Genomic DNA, 18064 nt, shown 5'->3' on the forward strand with positions numbered 1-18064 from the left:
ATTGAGTCAGTGATGCCATCCAATCATCTCATCCTCCATCATCCCCTTCTCCTCCTGCCCTCAATCTTTCCCAGCATCATGGTCTTTTCAAATGAGTCAGCTCTTCCCATCAGGTGGCCATAGTATTGGAGTTTCACCTTAAACATCAGTCCTTCCAAAGAACACCCAGGACTGACCTCCTTTAGGATAGACTGGTTGGATCTCCTTGCAGTCCAAGGGACTCTCAAGAGTCTTCTCCAACACTACGGTTCAAAAGCATCAATTCTTCTGCGCTCAGCTTTCTTTGTAGTCAAATTCTCACATCCATACATGACCACTGGAAAAACCATAGCTTTGACTAGACGGACCTTTGTTGACAAAGTAATGTCTCTGCTTTTCAATATGCTGTCTAGGTTGGTCATAACTTTCCTTCCAAGGAGTAAGCATCTTTTAATTTTATGGCTGCAATCACCATCTTCAGTGATTTTGGAGCCCAGAAAAATAAAGTCAGCCACTGTTTTCCCATATATTTGCCATGAAGTGATGGAACCGGATGTCATGATCTTAGTTTTCTGAATGTTGAGCTTTAAGCCAACTTTTTCACTCTCCTCTTTCACTTTCATCAAGAGGCTCTTTAGTTCTTCTTCACTTTCTGCCATAAGGGTGGTGTCATCTGCATATCTGAGGTGATTGATATTTCTCCTGGCAATCTTGATTCCAGTTTGTGCTTCCTCCAGCCCAGCGTTTTTCATGATGTACTCTGCATATAAGTTAAATAAGCAGGGTGACAGTATACAGCCTGATGTACTCCTTTACCTATTTGGAACCAGTCTATTGTTCCATGTCCAGTTCTAACTGTTGCTTCCTGACTTGCATACAGGTTTCTTAAGAGGCATGTCAGGTGGTCTGGTATTCCCATCTCTTGAAGAATTTTCCACAGTTTATTGGGATCCACACAGTCAAAGGCTTTGGCATAGTCAATCAAGCAGAAATAGATGTTTTTTTTGGAACTCTCTTGCTTTTTCGATGATCCAGTGGATGTTGGCAATTTGATCTCTGGTTCCTCTGCCTTTTCTAAAACCAGCTTGAACATCGGGAAGTTCACGGTTCATGTACCACTGAAGCCTGGCTTGGAGAATTTTGAGCATTACTTTACTAGCGTGTGAGATGAGTGTAGTTGTGTGGTAGTTTGAGCATTCTTTGGCATTGCCTTTCTTTGGGATTGGAATGAAAACTGACCTTTTCCAGTCCTGTGGCCACTGCTGAGTTTTCCAAATTTGCTGGCATATTGAGTGCAGCACTTTCACAGTATCATCTTTCAGGATTTGAAATAGTTCAACTGGAATTCCATCACCTCCACAAGCTTTGTTTTTAGTGATGCTTTCTAAGGCCCACTTGACTTCACATTCCAGGATGTCTGGCTCTAGGTGAGTGTGAGTGATCACACCATCATGATTATCTGGGTCATGAAGATCTTTTTTGTACAGTTTTTCTGTGTATTCTTGCCACCTCTTCTTAATGTCTTGTGCTCTATTAGGTCCATACTGTTTCTGTCCTTTATCGAGCCTGTCTTTGCATGAAATATTCCCTTGGCATCTCTAATTTTCTTGAAGAGATCTCTAGTCTTTCCCATTCTGTTGTTTTCCTCTATTTCTTTGCATTGATCACTGAGGAAGGCTTTCTTATCTCTCCTTGCTATTCTTTGGTACTCTGCATTCAAATGGGTATATCTTTCCTTTTTTCCTTTGCTTTTTGCTTCTCTTCTTTTTACAGCTATTTGTAAGGCCTCCTCAGACAGCCATTTTGCTTTTTTGCATTTTTTTTTCTTGGGGATGGTCTTGATTCCTATCTCCTGTACAATGTCACGAACCTCTGTCCATAGTTCATCAGGCACTCTACCTATCAGATCTAGTCCCTTAAATCTATTTGTCACTTCCACTGTTTAGTCATAAGGGATTTGATTTAGGTCATATCTGAATGGTCTAGTGGTTTTCCCCACTTTCTTAAATTTAAGTCTGAATTTGGAAATAAGGAGTTCATGATCCTTATGGATATACTGAGAGATGATGCTAAACATTCTACAATGCACAGGACAACAAAGTTACCTGGTCTTAAATGTCAGTGGTGGCAGGATTGAGAAACCTTGCTTATCCCAACCACAAGCTCCTTGCTCCTGTCTTCCAGTAGCTGACCATGCCCTTTACTTCACTGAGGAAGCAGAGGTGAACTGACATGAATGTCCTCAGATTTCTGGCCTTCTCATAATGTGTTCTGAGCTGTAAAATAGGGATCTTATTTGTGCCTGTCTCATAGGACCATTATGATCATTCTACTGTCTCTCACCTGTTAGTGTAACAGACTTATAACCAGTATTCCTGCCCTATCTCTCACCTGTTACTGTAACAGACTTATAACCAGCCTTCCTGCCCTTACCTCTCACCATCACTTTTTCCACACTGCCACCATATGACATTTCTGAAAATACATCTCATTAGTTCATAACCCTCCTCTTCAGGGGTTACAATGCTGGTGGGGAAAGTGTAAACCTCTTAGTATGGTATTGGAGGTTTCCTGATTTCCTGAAGGGTGTTGTGTTTGGTGGGACAGTTCTTCAACTTGCAGATATGCAGGGATCCAGGGTCTTTCTCTGTTGTGAGTCTGTTCTTTTCAAGGGTCTCATCATAATCTGCATTCAGCTGATGAAAGGAATGAGCATGGAGGAAGACATGTGAGAGGATTTTATTAGTTAGGCCTAGAAGTGGCACACATTACTTTCACTTGGATTTTGTTGGAGAGATCTTGGTCACAGGGTCATGCTTAACTGCAAGGGAGACTGGGAAATGTAATCTAGCCATGTGTCCAAAGAAGGCAATGAGGAATTTTGGTGGATGGCTGGTGATCTTTGCTACATTTCTCACACCTTTGTTTCTTTGTTTGCTCACCTTTTGCTATTCATTTTAAAAATATTTGAGTCCCTTCTATCTCTGTCCCTTCTTCAGAGCACTCACATCTTTGTTACCCTCTGATGCTTGATCATTTTCTACCATTGTGATTTTGGTGTCTTCCCTATTAGCCTGTAAGCTTCTGGAGCACTGGGATTATTGCTGACTCATTTCTGTTTCTCAAGCGTTTAGTTCCTTACATATTTATTGAGTGAATGAATACATGCATGGCTGTTGAGTAGAAGAGTAGTCAATTGCTAAAGTTCTTTAAAATTCCAGTACTCAAAGATTCTATGTTTTCAGTGTTAGAAATTTTACTCTAAAAATAAGGCACTGGTAATTTGTGGCAGATTAATTTACATGTGATAAATATATGAATATTTAAATGCTGTAATTTGTTATCTACCTTGTGTGACTGTATCTCTAATGTCATTTTTTCTTTCTTGTAGATAATTTTAAAATCTGTGGTTGTTAATGAGCATAATCTGCTGGACCTTGGCACATTTATGCAGTACATGAAAGATAATGAGATAAACATGAAATTGACTTTTAAGAGTTTGGACACAAATAATGATGGTTTGTTTTTAATACAACTAGTAATTTTATCCAAACATTAATTGTGTTTTAGTAAAGGTTTATTTTTAGGTGTTTGGCTTCCCTGGAAGGTTATTGAAAACTCATTTATTTAATTCTGTCATTTGTTTTACTATTACTTTTAAGAAATATTTTTAAATGATGTCATTTTTATTTACATACTACCTTTCAAAAAGAAAACCACCAACAAAAAGGTTATACCCTTGAGTAATATGCTTTTTAGCTAAAGATCTTAGAAATATTTATTTCATTTTGGTAAGGCTTTTCACGAAGCTCCATGTGACAATGGTGGTTAAGCTGTCTGGAAAGATCAGTAGAAGTGACCTTAGTGAAGAGTAGGCAAGAGTGGTCCAAGCAGAGGAAATAGCTTGTTGGGAGGCTGTGGTCACCTTGCAGGAGTAGGTCATGTCTGAGAAACTAGAGGAAGACCAGTGAGGGTGAAGCTGAGAGCAAGGGGAAATGTCAGAGATGAGGCTGGGAGGCTGGCACAGGTAGGATCATGGAGGGCCCTGGGGTCTGGGAAGGTTTCTGGACTTGATCATAAAGAGGAATGAGGTGGGAAGCCTCTGAAGAGTTTTCAGTAGTGGGGGTAGTAACACCATCATATTTGTGTAGAGCATGGACTGGCATTTTGAGCTACTGTGGAACTGGGTTGATGGGAATAAATGACTTGGGAAACACTTAGGCACAGGACAGACCACATTTGGTGGTTGAATGTGTAGTAGGCTGAGGGAAAGAAGAGACAAGAATGACTTATTTAAGCAATATTGGAGATAAACTTTTTATTTATTAATATAAGAAATGTCATATGGACTTTCCAGTCTCTGTCTTGGCAAGTAGAAAAAATAATTGGGATGTTGATGTTTTATGGTGTGTTGTGATAATGTGCTGAATACTGCGTTACTGTTTGCCTCTGAATATTTTCAAACCTTCCAGTTGATGCTCATTTTCTTTATTCCTTTAAAGGAGTGATTGATCCTTCAGAAATTATCAATAGTCTCAACTTAATAGGTATACATATTTCTGAAAAAGAGGCATTGAAGATTCTTGAAAGGTCAGCCCTTACATATTATATACATTTTAAAATTACTTTTTATTTACTTTAAAATCTTTTGGTCTCCCCTTGTGGCTTAGACAGTAAAGAGTCTGCCTGCAGTGAGGGAGACCTGGGTTCAATTCCTGGGTCAGGAAGATCCCCTGGAGAAGGAAATGGCAACCCATTCCAGTATTCTTGCCTGGAAAATCCCATGGATGGAGGAGTCTGGTGGGCTACAGTCCACTGGGTCACAAAGAGTCGGACACGACTGAGCGACTTCACTTTCTTTCTTTCTTTAAAACCTTTTTGGGACTTCCCTTGCAGTCCAGTGGTTAGGACTCTGTGCTTTCACTGCAGGGGTTGTGGGTTCAATCTCTGGTTGGGGAACTAAGATCCCTCACACTGTACAGTGCAGCCAAAAACAAAAACAAAAACAAACCAAAAACCAAAAACCCCACAAGCAAACAAATAAACAAAAAACACAAACAGCTTTTTCATTATGAAAGTGAAAACTGGAAATTTTATGAAAACTTGAATAAGGGCTCATAATCATCTGTTTGCTATCACTCTTCTACATGATATATTATCTGCTTTAAGTCTCTTAAGACTTCAGAGGCAAAGGCTATTATTTTCCTTGTTTTACTGAGGTTAAGTAACTTGCTCAAGCTCACCATAATCCACCTCTGCAATAGTAATCCATTGATATAATTTTATATTTATTTTATATTTATGTATATATCTTTTTTGTTGTTAAGATCATATACTTTACACTATTAGTCAATCCATCAAGCATCCAATCAATCAAGTCACCTATCAATCAGATATTGATTGATGCTTTTTGCCACACATGCAGTAGCCAGTGAGGATTCAGTGGTATAAACGATATGGTCCTGGTGCCCATCCTTGCAGAGCTAATAGTCTATGGGGCTGAGGGGAGCTGAGTTGCAGAGTGGTGAAAGTTATGATAGGGACACATAAGAAAACACTGAAGAAAAGTATCTCTATTAGGAAAGAGAGCTGAATTTTGTCAACTATACAGCTTTTTTCACTTAACCTATTTTTAAAAAACTTAGTTACTTTTGGCTGTGCTGGGTCTTCATTGCTGCATGGGCTTCTCTATTTGTGGTGAACACGGGCTACTCTCTAGTTGCCGTACGCAGGCTTCTCATTGCTGTGGCTTCTCTTGTTCGGAGCATGGGCTCTAAAGTGCTCAGGCTCAGCAGTTGCGGCTCCTGGGCTCTACAACACAGGCTCAGTTGTGGTGCACAGGCTTAGTTGCTCCCAGGCATGTAGGATCTTCCTGGTTCAGGGATCAAACCTGTGTCTCCTGCATTGGCAGGTGGATTCTTTACCACTGAACCACCAGGGAAACCCTTCACTTGACTTATTTATTTAATGTACTGTAGTAGTAGATCTGACATTAAACATTCCTGAGATAAAGCTAACTTGTTATGAACTATTTCATTCAAGAAACATACAGACCAATAGATAATTTTATCACAAACAACCATACTGGGTTTGTCATATTTAACATTTTGCCATATTTGGTTCAGATTTTTCAAATAAATAAATCATTACAAACAGCTGAAGTTTTCAGTGTCTTTAAACCCATTTCCTTCTCTTCTGCCAGAAGTAACTACTATCCTGAACTTATCATCCCCATACACATTTTTATCTCTGTGTATATTTTACTACCTACATATCCTTAAAGTATGATACTGCTTCTCATATTTTAAGACATTATTTAAATGGTGGCATGCTGCATATTTTTAAAATCACTTTTTCTAAATATTATATTTTAGAGATTTGTTGATGTTGATGCCTATAGCATCAATCGTTTTAGTCAGTGTACAGCTTATATTTAATGTATATGATTCAATTTACTTATGAATTCTCCTGATAGAATTTAGGTTTTTTAAAAATTTTGTTTTGTTACTAGTACAAAACAATGCTGGAATGAATAGTCTCGTATACATCATCTTGTTCATTACTTGCAGTCAAGTTGCTTGACTGTAGGGTATACAGACCTTTAATTAGATATTACAAATTTTTCTCCAAAGTGGCTGTACCAATTTAGTATTCTACTAGAAATGTATTTCCTTCCTATTACTTGATACTATAGTCTTCTTATATTTAAATATTTTCCAAACCCATGGGTCAGAAATATTGTCCTGTTGTTTTAATATAATTTGATTTAATTTACTTATATTCCTCATTGCTAGTGAGTCTGAACATCTTTTAATGTATTAGCTGGCCATTTGGATAGTACCGCCCTATGAGTTACTTCAGTCTTTTGCCTACTTTTAAGTTGAATTGGTCATTGTTTTCTTAATGGTTTGTAGCTGTGCTTTCATAAATTCTGGATGTTAATCCTATGATGGTTATATGTGCTGCAAATGTCTTTTCCCAGCTTGTTTCTTATTCTAAACTCATTTTTTGTGTTTTTGCCATTGTGCAGAAAATTTCAGTTTTAATGTAGTCATATTTGTCCATCTTTTTCTTTTATGTATGTGCTTTTAATACCTTGAAAAATTCTTCCTTACCCTGGGATATAAAAATGTTAACTTCTATCTTATTTTTACAATTTTGTATTTTACATTTAGTTCTTTAATTCATCTGTAAGTGATGTTCATGTATGTTATAAAATTACATGTCCAGTTTCATTTTTTTCTATATGGTCTGTTGTTCCATCACCATAATTGACTGGTCTCATCCTTTTCCCACAGCTTGAAATGCTTACCTCTGTCATATTATTAAATTTCCATCTGTATGTGGATGTGTTTCTCATCTCTTTTTATTGCATTGGCTGTTGTCTGTTATGCATCATTACCATCTCCTAATTGCTATCACTTAGAATACATCTTGATATCTGGTTTTACTTTCTTCATCTTCAATAATGTCAATGCTATTCTTGGCCCTTTAATCTTCTATATGCATTTTAGAATCAGCTTATTTGGATACATATACAAATATGCACATGTGCATACATACACTCACATACCCCTTTTGGAACTTTTTTTGGCCGCACCATGCAGCATGTGGGATTCTTAGTTCCCCAACCAGGGACTGAACCCGTGCCCCCTGCCCTGGAAGTGTGGAGTCCTAACTGCTAGACCTCCGGGAATTTAATTCCCCCCTTTTGGAATTTTGATTGCAATTGCATGTAATTTATAGATCCATTTGGGGGAGAAGTGATGTATTTATGATGTTACATTTTCTGTTTCATGAATATTATGTGTGTCTTTATTTTTTAGATCTTCTTTAATGTCTTTTAATAAAATGTTATATATTCTCTATAAAGCTCTTATATAACTTTTGTTGGATTTACTCACAGAAACATGGTTTTTGTCGCTCTTCTAAGTATACAGAGGAATTTGATTTGCTATCACTTCATTTAGAATTTTCATATCCATGTTAATAATCAATACTATTCCAAGGGTTAAGATAGAACCTTGTTTCCTTTCTGTGGTCTACAGGGCTCCACGTGGTCTGGTCCACCTCTCTAGTCTTGTCATCCAGAACTCTCCTTCCACTCTGTGCTCCAGGCCCACTGAGCTTTCAGTCTTAAACAACAACAGCAACAAACACCCTGGAGTCTCATTCCTTCAACCCTTTTACAAACTGTTCTTTCTGTCTGGGAGACCGATTCCAGCTCCTTCACTTGGAGATCCCCTGCTTATTCGTTAGGTCTCTATTCAGATGTGACTCTGACCTCTGAAACTTTTTTGGTTTTGCTGGTATTTGCTTTTACAACTTTACAGAGGGTCATCTGTCATATTCCCTATTCCAAACAGACTGTAAAGCTGGGACCAAAATACATTATCCATTGTTTTATAGTCAATGCCTAGTACAGTGTCTGGAATGTACTAACAGATCAATACATGTTTTCTGACTGATTTAATATTGTCACAAAAACCAAGGGTGGAGAGTATCAGATTTAACAGGAGGGACTGGCAACATAAATATTGAAAAAAAAATTCCTTAGATCTGCTCATTTGAGATTTCTGGGCCTCTCAGTGAAAACAGTTTCAGTGGGTAGTAAAGGGTTATGTCAGATTGCATTGGGCTACTGAACGAATGGGAAGTGAGGAGGTGGGTTTGATGAATGTTGTTTACTGATTTGGGAAGTTTAGATAAGATGGAGAAGACGACTAAGCAAGTCTTTTTACATTATATTTTTATAATTTTTTGAAGGATAGGAGAGATTTGTGGAGAAGTAGCCATGACAAAGAGAGACATTTGTTGGATATGTTGTAGAGAAAGGAAAGTAATGATTGAGAAGGAGTAGGACCAATAGCTCGAGAGAGAGAGAGGGTCCTTGAGTAAGAGTCAACATGTAATTCTCGGAGGTAAGGATAAAAGTGGGTAGAGAGAAATTTATTTATTCATTTACTGAGCGCATGCTATTTATCTAGATGCTAGGGATGTAGTAGTGAAGGAAACAGGCAGAAATTCCTGCTCTATGGAACACACGATAATCAAGAGGAGACAATAGTAGAAAGTAGAAAAACAAATTATCTTAGATGGTGATAAGTGGAAAAATAATAGAAGGGAGGAAACCAGTATGGATGTGTGAGTGATAGGGGAGTTGCAGTTTTAGATATGGTGAGTTGGGAAGGCCATGGTGGTGACATTTGTGTAGAGATTTGAAGAAGTGAGGAAGGAGTCATGATGGTCTTTGAGGGAAGAGCAGTCTAGGCAAAGGCAGTAGCACGAGCAAAGTCACCAGAAAGGCAGTATATCTGACAAGGTTAGGACACTGAGAGGGGAGCAGTGTGTCTGGAATACAGTGAATGAGGAAGAGGGTGGTAGGAAATGAGCTTTAAGAGATAACAGGAGCCAGATCACATATGATCTTGCAGGAAATTACAAGGACTTTGGCTTTTGCCCTGGTAAGTCATTGGATGGTTTTAGACAGAGGTATGACATGATTTTAGATTTTAGGATCATTCTGGCCGATGTGTTGAGGATAGGGGGGACAAGGGTGAGAGTAGGGAGGACAGGTATGCAATAATACAGACAGCATTTGAGGGTGGCTTGTACCAAGATGGAGGAGGTAAGTAGTGATTGGATTCTGGATGTATTTTGAAATGTTCACAATATTTACTGCTGAATTGTGAGTGGAGTGTAAAAGAAAAAGAATAGTTAAGAATAGTGCCAAGATTTTTGGCCTGAGCATCTAAAAGAATGGAATTGTCATGTATTGAGAGGGGTAAAACTGTGAGAAAAGCATGTTTGGGATGGGGTAGATATCAGAGTTCAGGTTTGTTTTTGTTGCTTTTCAGATGCTAACCAGACATCTAAGTAGAAATGTTAGGTGGGCAATTTGAAATAGGAATCTGGAGTTCAGAGGATCACTCAAGAGAGACATTTGGAAGTCATAGCCCCATAGATGGTATTTGAAGCCATGAGACTGGAAGAGATAACCAAGAAGAGAGTATAATGCTCTGAGTCCTGGTGTTCTTTCATGTTTAGAGGCAGGGGAGATGAGGGCAAACCAGTGAAGAAGACAGAGAAGGAGCAGCCAGAGAAAAAGGAGGAGGGCTAAGAGAACACTCTATTCTGGAAACCAGATGAAGAAAATGTTTCAAGTAGGAGAGAACTGTCTTTGTCATATGCTGCTGACACGGTAAAGATGAGGATAAAGAAGGTGCCATGGAGAATACTGGTGTAGTAATAGTAGTGAGAGCCTGATGGGAGTGGGTTCAAAAGAGAATGAGAAATTGGAGACAGAAGGTAGATAGCTCTTTAAAGTAATTTATTTATGTATATATTTTTGGCTGTATATGTGCGTGCATGCTAAGTCACTTCAGTAGTGTCTGACTCATTGCAACCCCATGGACTGTAGACTCCCAGGCTCCTCTGTCCATGGGATTCTCCAGGCAAGAATACTGAAATGGGTTGCCATGCCCTTCTCATTTTTTGGCTGTACCATGCAGCTTATGGAATCTTAATTTCCCTGTCCAGGGATTGAACCTGGGCTCCCTGCATTGAAAGCTTAGAGTCTTAACCACTGGACCACTAGGGAAGTCCCTAGACAACTCTTTAGAGAGTGTTACTGCAAAGGCAGAAATCTAAGAGGTGACTGTTGGGAAGGTTGGGTTAAGGGGTTTTAAGATGAGAACACTTCAACACTCATGTTTTACCGAGAAATGGGGGACAACATGGCCTGAGAGTGAGAGTCAAAAATGGATTTGGTGGCTTGAGATGTGTGAAAATTAGCAGTAATCACTGAGGAAAATGAGAAAGGGTGCTACCTCAAACAAGTAACTTTGAAATTTTGGGAACCTCACATTTCAAAATGATATATTTCATTGTCTTTCTTCACATTCTTAATTTCATTTAAAGATTTGAGAAATTCAATGATGAGAATGCTTAAAATTAGTTTACTATTATCTCATATTAATGAAAATTCTATTTCCATTGATATTTGCATTTCTTATGATATTTTTGACATTGGATATTTTATATCCATAGAAAAGAAAATTGCCTTTTGAGATCCATAACCAAAAAGGGTAATTGTCAGCCATCATTTTGATTGTTATAGGAGTTACAAGATGAAGTTACAAATAGGAAGAAGGGGAAATATTTAAAGGAGAAATGCTAGAAGGTTGGGATGTAGTAATACTGACAGCTTGTTAGTTCTTTATAATTTACAAGGCCTTTGTACATATAATCCAGTTTAATACTCTAATAGCTCTGTTTTGTAGGAATTATTACCATATAAACCAAAATTTAGAGATGTGAGATGCACTTTCTACATCACAAAAGTAACAATGTGCAGAACTCAACACAGCTTGAATTTTAAGAATATGAGATGTCATTTTGATAATGCTTTTTTTTTTTTTTGATAATGCTTTTTAAAATGTATGAATTGTAATTTGTATTAATTTATAGCATGGATGCTGATGGGTCACTTACAGTGGATTGGGATGAATGGAGGAAGTATTTTTTATTTAAACCTGCAAGAAATATGGAGGAAATTGCCCATTACTGGAGCCATTTTACCGTAAGTGGTCTCTTTTTAAGAATTTGTATGTCTTATTCTATGAATCATGGGTGGAAATGTAATGCATTACATACTCTTAGAAAATTGTGGGGCCAGAAAATTATTTAGTGAGGTTTTACTGATGAAAAAAGTGATGTTATACTATACTATAAATGATGTTTCCTCAGAAATTTGTATGATGCTAAAAAATCTGAGTCGACATGTAATATCTACTTCAACTAAAGTTTCAACCTGCAAAAGGCAAACATCTGTTGACAGGAAGTACACTCTTAAGAGTTGATTACTCCTACTCAGCACCATCATTTTGTGTTGTAGTTGCTTATTTTCTTGCCTGAAAAGTAGGGAGTGTGAATTGCAGATTGCTGTATTATATAACACTTCACTGATAAATATTTGTTGGATGAATGAATAAACTTTGAACAGAAGTTTTTGAAAGAGTGTTCAAAGCTTTGGTTTTTTCCATATGCATATATACCTCATAGTTGGCATAGGTCTTGTCTGTTGGTACACTTAAAAAATCTATGTTTCATAATTTCTTAAAGTTCTCAAAATTTCTTAAACTATCTTAAAAGTTTTGCTTAGTAACTACAAACTAAAATCTATACTATTCTTCTGTGTCTCATGATTATATGTATACAGTTGAACCTTGCACAATGCAGATTTGAACTTCACAGATTTACTTATATACATATTTTTTTTTCTCATTTATCTTTTATCCAAGCATTTTATTTTATTTTATTTTTTTTTTAATTTTATTTTATTTTTAAACTTTACATAACTGTATTAGTTTTGCCAAATATCAAAATGAATCCGCCACACGTATACATGTGTTCTCCATCCTGAACCCTCCTCCCTCCTCCCTCCCCATTCCATCCCTCTGGGTCGTCCCAGTGCACCAGCCCCAAGCATCCAGTATCGTGCATCGAACCTGGACTGGCAACTCATTTCACACATGATATTTTACATGTTTCAATGCCATTCTCCCAAATCTTCCCACCCTCTCCCTCTCCCACAGAGTCCATAAGACTGTTCTATACATCAGTGTCTCTTTTGCTGTCCCATACACAGGGTTATTGTTACCATCTTTCTAAATTCCATATATATGCGTTAGTATACTGTATTGGTGTTTTTCTTTCTGGCTTACTTCACTCTGTATAATAGGCTCCAGTTTCATCCACCTCATTAGAACTGATTCAAATGTATTCTTTTTAATGGCTGAATAATACTCCATTGTGTATATGTACCACAGCTTTCTTATCCATTCATCTGCTGATGGACATCTAGGTTGCTTCCATGTCCTGGCTATTATAAACAGTGCTGCGATGAACATTGGGGTACACGTGTAAATATATACATATTTTTTCACAGTAAATATGTACTAAAATACTACATGATCTGTGGTTGACAATGGATATGGAGGGCTAACTGTAAAGTTCTACATGGGTTTTTGACTGTACCTGGGATCAGTGCCTCTAACCCCTGTGTTATTCAAGGGTCAAATATATACATGCATCCATATGTCCTGTCTCTGAGAAATGGAGAAGACCAGTAGGATCACATTACTATTGATAGATAAAATAATTTTACTGTCTTAGCTGTAATAGTGTGCCTTCTCTACTCATAATATGACCCTTACGAAACTGTCTTGTTACCAACATTCTTTCAATAAATACATAATCATTAAGAGATTTTTTTCCTTTAGGAAGTGTTCATTCTGTATCTTCCTTTTAGAGATGATTAAAGCAAATTCAAGACAATGAAAAATACATTTATTGTATGCCTGTGTGCGTGCTAAGTTGCTTTAGTCATGTCCGACTCTTTGCGACCCTATGGACCATAGCCTTCCAAGCTCCTCTGTCTGTGGGATACTGGAGTGGGTTTCTATGCCCTCCTCCTGTATTGGTAGATGGGTTCTGTACCACTAGTGCCACCTGGGAAGTCCATTGTATGCCTAATATATGATAAGTTTTCTGTTTAATAATGAGATAAACAGCAAACAGGCATGAAAAATGCTTATTTTGAAAATTAACTGATATAGTGTTGGTGATAACCTACTAAAGTCATTTAAAATGAGCTCAGTTAACTGCCTTTTGGGTATAGTGCTAACAAAGGGTGCTTCATTTGTTCCATGGGCAGGCCCACTGTTTGGTTTATAGTAATTTCACAGGATACAAATGTGCTTGGAACTCCAGCTGTACAGCTCAGAGGTAGAAAGCAGCCGCTTCTGCAGGGTGGAAACAGTGCCGGCTCTGGTTCAAATCCCAGCTCTGCCATTTACTATCTGGGTGAGCTGGAGTAAATTATTTAATCTCTCTGGGCCTCAGTTTTCTTAACTGTAAAACTGGGGTAGTAATACTTACTTCTCTTAGGGTTATTATGAGAACTGAAGATGACACATATAACTGTTTAATACAGCACTGGGTTTGCTCTGTAAATGTCAGTTTTTATTTCTTAAACAGATATTGAGCTATTTCCTAGTCATATTACTGCTAATGACTAAGTGCAGCCAAGCACTTGGAGGACTAATTGCTTTCAAGCACTCTATGTTTTACAATTAATACAATTACATTCACTGAGTGTTTTTTAGTGCCAAACATTATGCTGAGTGCTTTATATGCTCTAAGTTACTTAATTTAAAAAAATAAGTCTATCCAGTTAGGTATTAGTATTGTTCCTCTTTGCATTTGAGGAAACTAAGTCACAGAGGGTTCATTCAATTAGGAGCTTGGGGATTCGGGATTTGAATCCCACCTGACTCCTGAGCCTAGGTCCTTAATCATGACATATGTGATCAAACTTGCAGCCTACTAGGCTCCCCTGTCCATGGGATTTTCCAGGCAAGAGTACTGGAGTGGGGTGCCATTGCCTTCTCCTTGTGATACATATACCACAGAATTTATAATCTGCTCTGCACACTACATGGGAAGGCCCAGGTTTTTTTTTATCAATTACACAGGAAAGTGCTTCTAAATGTATTATCATATATTTTATATTTGCTTTGTTAGAAGTGAATGGAACAACAGACTGGTTCCAAATCGGAACAAGTACGTCAAGGCTGAATATTGTCATCGTGCTTATTTAACTTATATGCAGAGTACATCATGGGAAATGCTGGGCTGGATGAAGCACAAGCTGGAATCAAGATTTCCAGGAGAAATATCAATAACCTCAGATATGCAGATGACACCACCTTTATGGCAGAATGCGAAGAACTAAAGAACCTCTTGATGAAAATGAAAGAGGAAAGGGAAATAGTTGGCTTAAAACTCAGCATTCAGAAAACTAAGATCATGGCATCCGGTACCATCACTGCATGGCAAATAGATGGGGAAACAGTGACAGATTTTATTTTCTTGAGCTTCAAAATCACTGCAGATGGTGACTGCAGCCATGAAATTAAAAGATGCTTGCTCCTCGGAAGGAAAGCTATGACCAACCTAGACAGCATATTAAAAAGCAGATACATTACTTTGCCAACAAAGGTCCATCTAGTCAAAGTTATGGTTTTTCCAGTAGTCATGTATGGAGAGTCAGACTATAAAGAACGCTGAGTGCCGAAGAATTGATGCTTTTGAACTGTGGTGTTGGAGAAGACTCTTCAGCATCCCTTGGACTGCAAGGAGGGCCAACCAGTGTATCCTAAAGAAAATCAGTCCTGAATATTCATTGGAAGGACTGATGCTGAAGCTGAAACTCCAATACTTTGGCTAGCTGATGCGAAGAACTGACTCACTAGAAAAGACCCTGAGGTTGGGAAAGATTGAAGGTGGGAGAAGGGGACGATAGAGGATGAGGTGGTTGGATGGCATCACTGACTTGATGGATATGAGTTTGAGTAAGCTCATGGAGTTGGTGTGCTGCACTCCATGGGCTCGCAGAGTCTGACACTGTAGTGGGAATTGCTCATAATGTAGTTTCACAGCCTTGAGAAATTCCACAGAAATAGCACCTGGAAAAACAGCATATATTAAGAAACTGTGTTAATGATTATCTTTCATGTTTTTCTTAAGAATAATCTCCTTGTTACAAACCCCAAGGCTAAACCCAGAAGGGAGTGTGACTGGGATCACGAAAGCATGGACCTTGGAACACCTGGGTTGGCATCAAGCATGAATGCTGCCTACGCACTTGCTGATTGTTCCTGAGACTAGCCCTAAAGGGAATGGCCTGGGGTAAAAACAAGGAGATCTGGACTGTGTCAGTGTAGTGTCTTGGGAAAGCTATGATCAAAAAATCTTATAGTATGAAATTAGGAATAAAAGCTGGACTCAGAGTGGACTCTGCACCTCAGTCCAATAGCAGCTGCAGATCCCCTGACACATTGCACCAGATTTCGTATTCTGTCTTCATTCTCGTTGCTTGCTCCCGGACCATTAGGGCAACACGACATGAGTGAGCAACTGAACTGAACTTGTTAGAAGTGAAAAGTCTGACTGAAGATAATAGGAGAATCCGATAGTCTTGAACACTGAAGATACTTATACATTATTGCCTCTTAAATAACTATTCTCACCACTGTGTGCATAGCCTGTATTTGACTATAGGGCATTCTCGATGGCTCAGCAGGTAAAGAAACCGCCTGCAATTCAGGAGACACAGGAGAGCTAAAAGTATTTATTAGAATTTGACAAATTGTTCTTTTTGTATTTAATCTTAGACAAATAATTTTATATTGAAAATGGTATACAGATTTTTAAATGGTTGAATTGTAAAGGTTGTCCTAAGCATGATACAAAAAATTGTCAATTTATATTTTTAATATATATTAATTTTATAATCGACAGTATTTCAAGCTAATTTATGAGTTATTTAAAGTTATATTAGTTGGTAAATACAAAATTCTAGGAAAGACTGATATTAATTTGCTGTGGAGATGAAATATATAAAAAATTTATACCTTATTAGGAGATAACATTTCCATTTGAGATCAGCTAACTATAATGTTATGTAAAATTTGTTTTGATAGGGAATTGACATGGGAGATAGATGGACTTTTCATAATTTAATTGATGAAAAGAGAAAATCTGGCCATCTGTGGAAATATCTGTTGGCTGGAGGCATAGCGGGTACGTGTGCTCGAACATGTACAGCGCCGTTAGAGCGTCTGAAAACCCTCATGCAGGTGTGTTGCATAGTTCGTGTACATGATTTTGAGTAATGTGAATAATGTTTGATGCTTTTAAAAAGGAGGATTTCAGAAGTCTTAATATTTCTTGATTTTGTCATGTGCAAATTGCTTCATTGCCAGTAATCTAGACTCAGTTATTCAATAAGTTCCCAGACACTCAACTCACCTTGAGGGTGCAACAACCAAGTGATATACCATTCTCATTCACATGCATTTTGGAGTTTTGTGATGGAGACAGATCTGCAAATAAATAATTAAATAAAACCTAGTACTAGTATTCGGAGAAGGTAATGGCACCCCACTCCAGTACTCTTGCCTGGCAAATACCATGGACAGAGGAGGCTGGTAGGCTGCAGTCCATGGGGTCGCTAAGAGTCGGACACGACTGAGCGACTTCACTTTCACTTTTCACTTTCATGCACTGGAGAAGGAAATGGCAACCCACTCCAGTGTTGTTGCCTGGAGAATCCCAGGGACAGCGGAGCCTGGTGGGCTGCCATCTGTGGGGTCGCACAGAGTCGGACACGACTGAAGTGACGCAGCAGCAGCAGTACTAGTATTCTAGAGAGGGCAAAAATTAGGAAAATCTTTTTTTTTTTTTGATGGAGCCTGGGAAGGGAAGGCTACACAATACTCTTGATTCTCTCCCTGGACTGGAAATTGTGACAAGAGACAGAAAGTGGTCAGGGTTGCACTCCCTCTTTATTCCTTATCAAATGCAGGGCCCTGTAGGTGGAATTCTTCAGTTTTCTGAAGTTTTGGGTCCCTTTCAAATTGATGCAGGCAATTAAGAAATTGCCTGAGCCTCATGGCCAAGTCTCTGGTTATGACTGTTTAACTGAAATCAGGTGAGAAGGGTGTTCACCCTCTTCATTGCTCTATTCAAGGCAGAAGTGATAAACCTATAACAACATTCAGTCACTGTCTCCTTTTAGCTTTTTTGGGTCACCACGGAATAAATCTAACTTTTATAGAAATATACAAAGCAAGAGAGCATATCTGGCTGCTGGTATTCTGAGTTCAAAGCAGGGGAAAGGGACAGGAGGCCCACTGTGTATATTTACTCACTTAATTCATCTGTTTCTAATCCTGTGCCTCACTGAATTATTGAATTCTGTATTCCTGAGTTAAGATCCTCTCTGCTTCCTCCAGAGAATAAAGCCTCATGGATTTTTAATGGAAAATTTAGTTCTATGTGCTTTCCCCTCCTCAGACCCTTAAGTTACAACTTTTACTTTGCTAAATTAGTTATCACTTTTCCATTTGCTTTCTACCTCCCCCAAATCTGATGAAAGCACTAGTACCTTTACCCCTGCAGATTAGTAATGAGGTGACCATATAATTTTCATCTGAACCAAGACACTTTTAAAAAAGAA

General features: G+C 38.2%; 1 protein-coding gene across 1 annotated transcript in view; it reads left to right on the forward strand.

Moving 5' to 3' along the window:
* Nucleotides 1-18064, forward strand: part of LOC112585773 (calcium-binding mitochondrial carrier protein SCaMC-1) — a 64213-nt gene that overhangs the window by 1816 nt on the left and 44333 nt on the right. Inside the window, exons 3-6 of the mRNA XM_044945441.2 lie at nucleotides 3371-3497; nucleotides 4482-4569; nucleotides 11449-11560; nucleotides 16527-16684. Coding sequence (XP_044801376.2) covers nucleotides 3371-3497; nucleotides 4482-4569; nucleotides 11449-11560; nucleotides 16527-16684 — 485 coding nt within the window. The remainder of the gene's footprint in view (nucleotides 1-3370; nucleotides 3498-4481; nucleotides 4570-11448; nucleotides 11561-16526; nucleotides 16685-18064) is intronic.

The sequence above is a fragment of the Bubalus bubalis genome, chromosome 6 (assembly GCF_019923935.1).
Source record: "Bubalus bubalis isolate 160015118507 breed Murrah chromosome 6, NDDB_SH_1, whole genome shotgun sequence".
Classification (NCBI taxonomy): domain Eukaryota; kingdom Metazoa; phylum Chordata; class Mammalia; order Artiodactyla; family Bovidae; genus Bubalus; species Bubalus bubalis.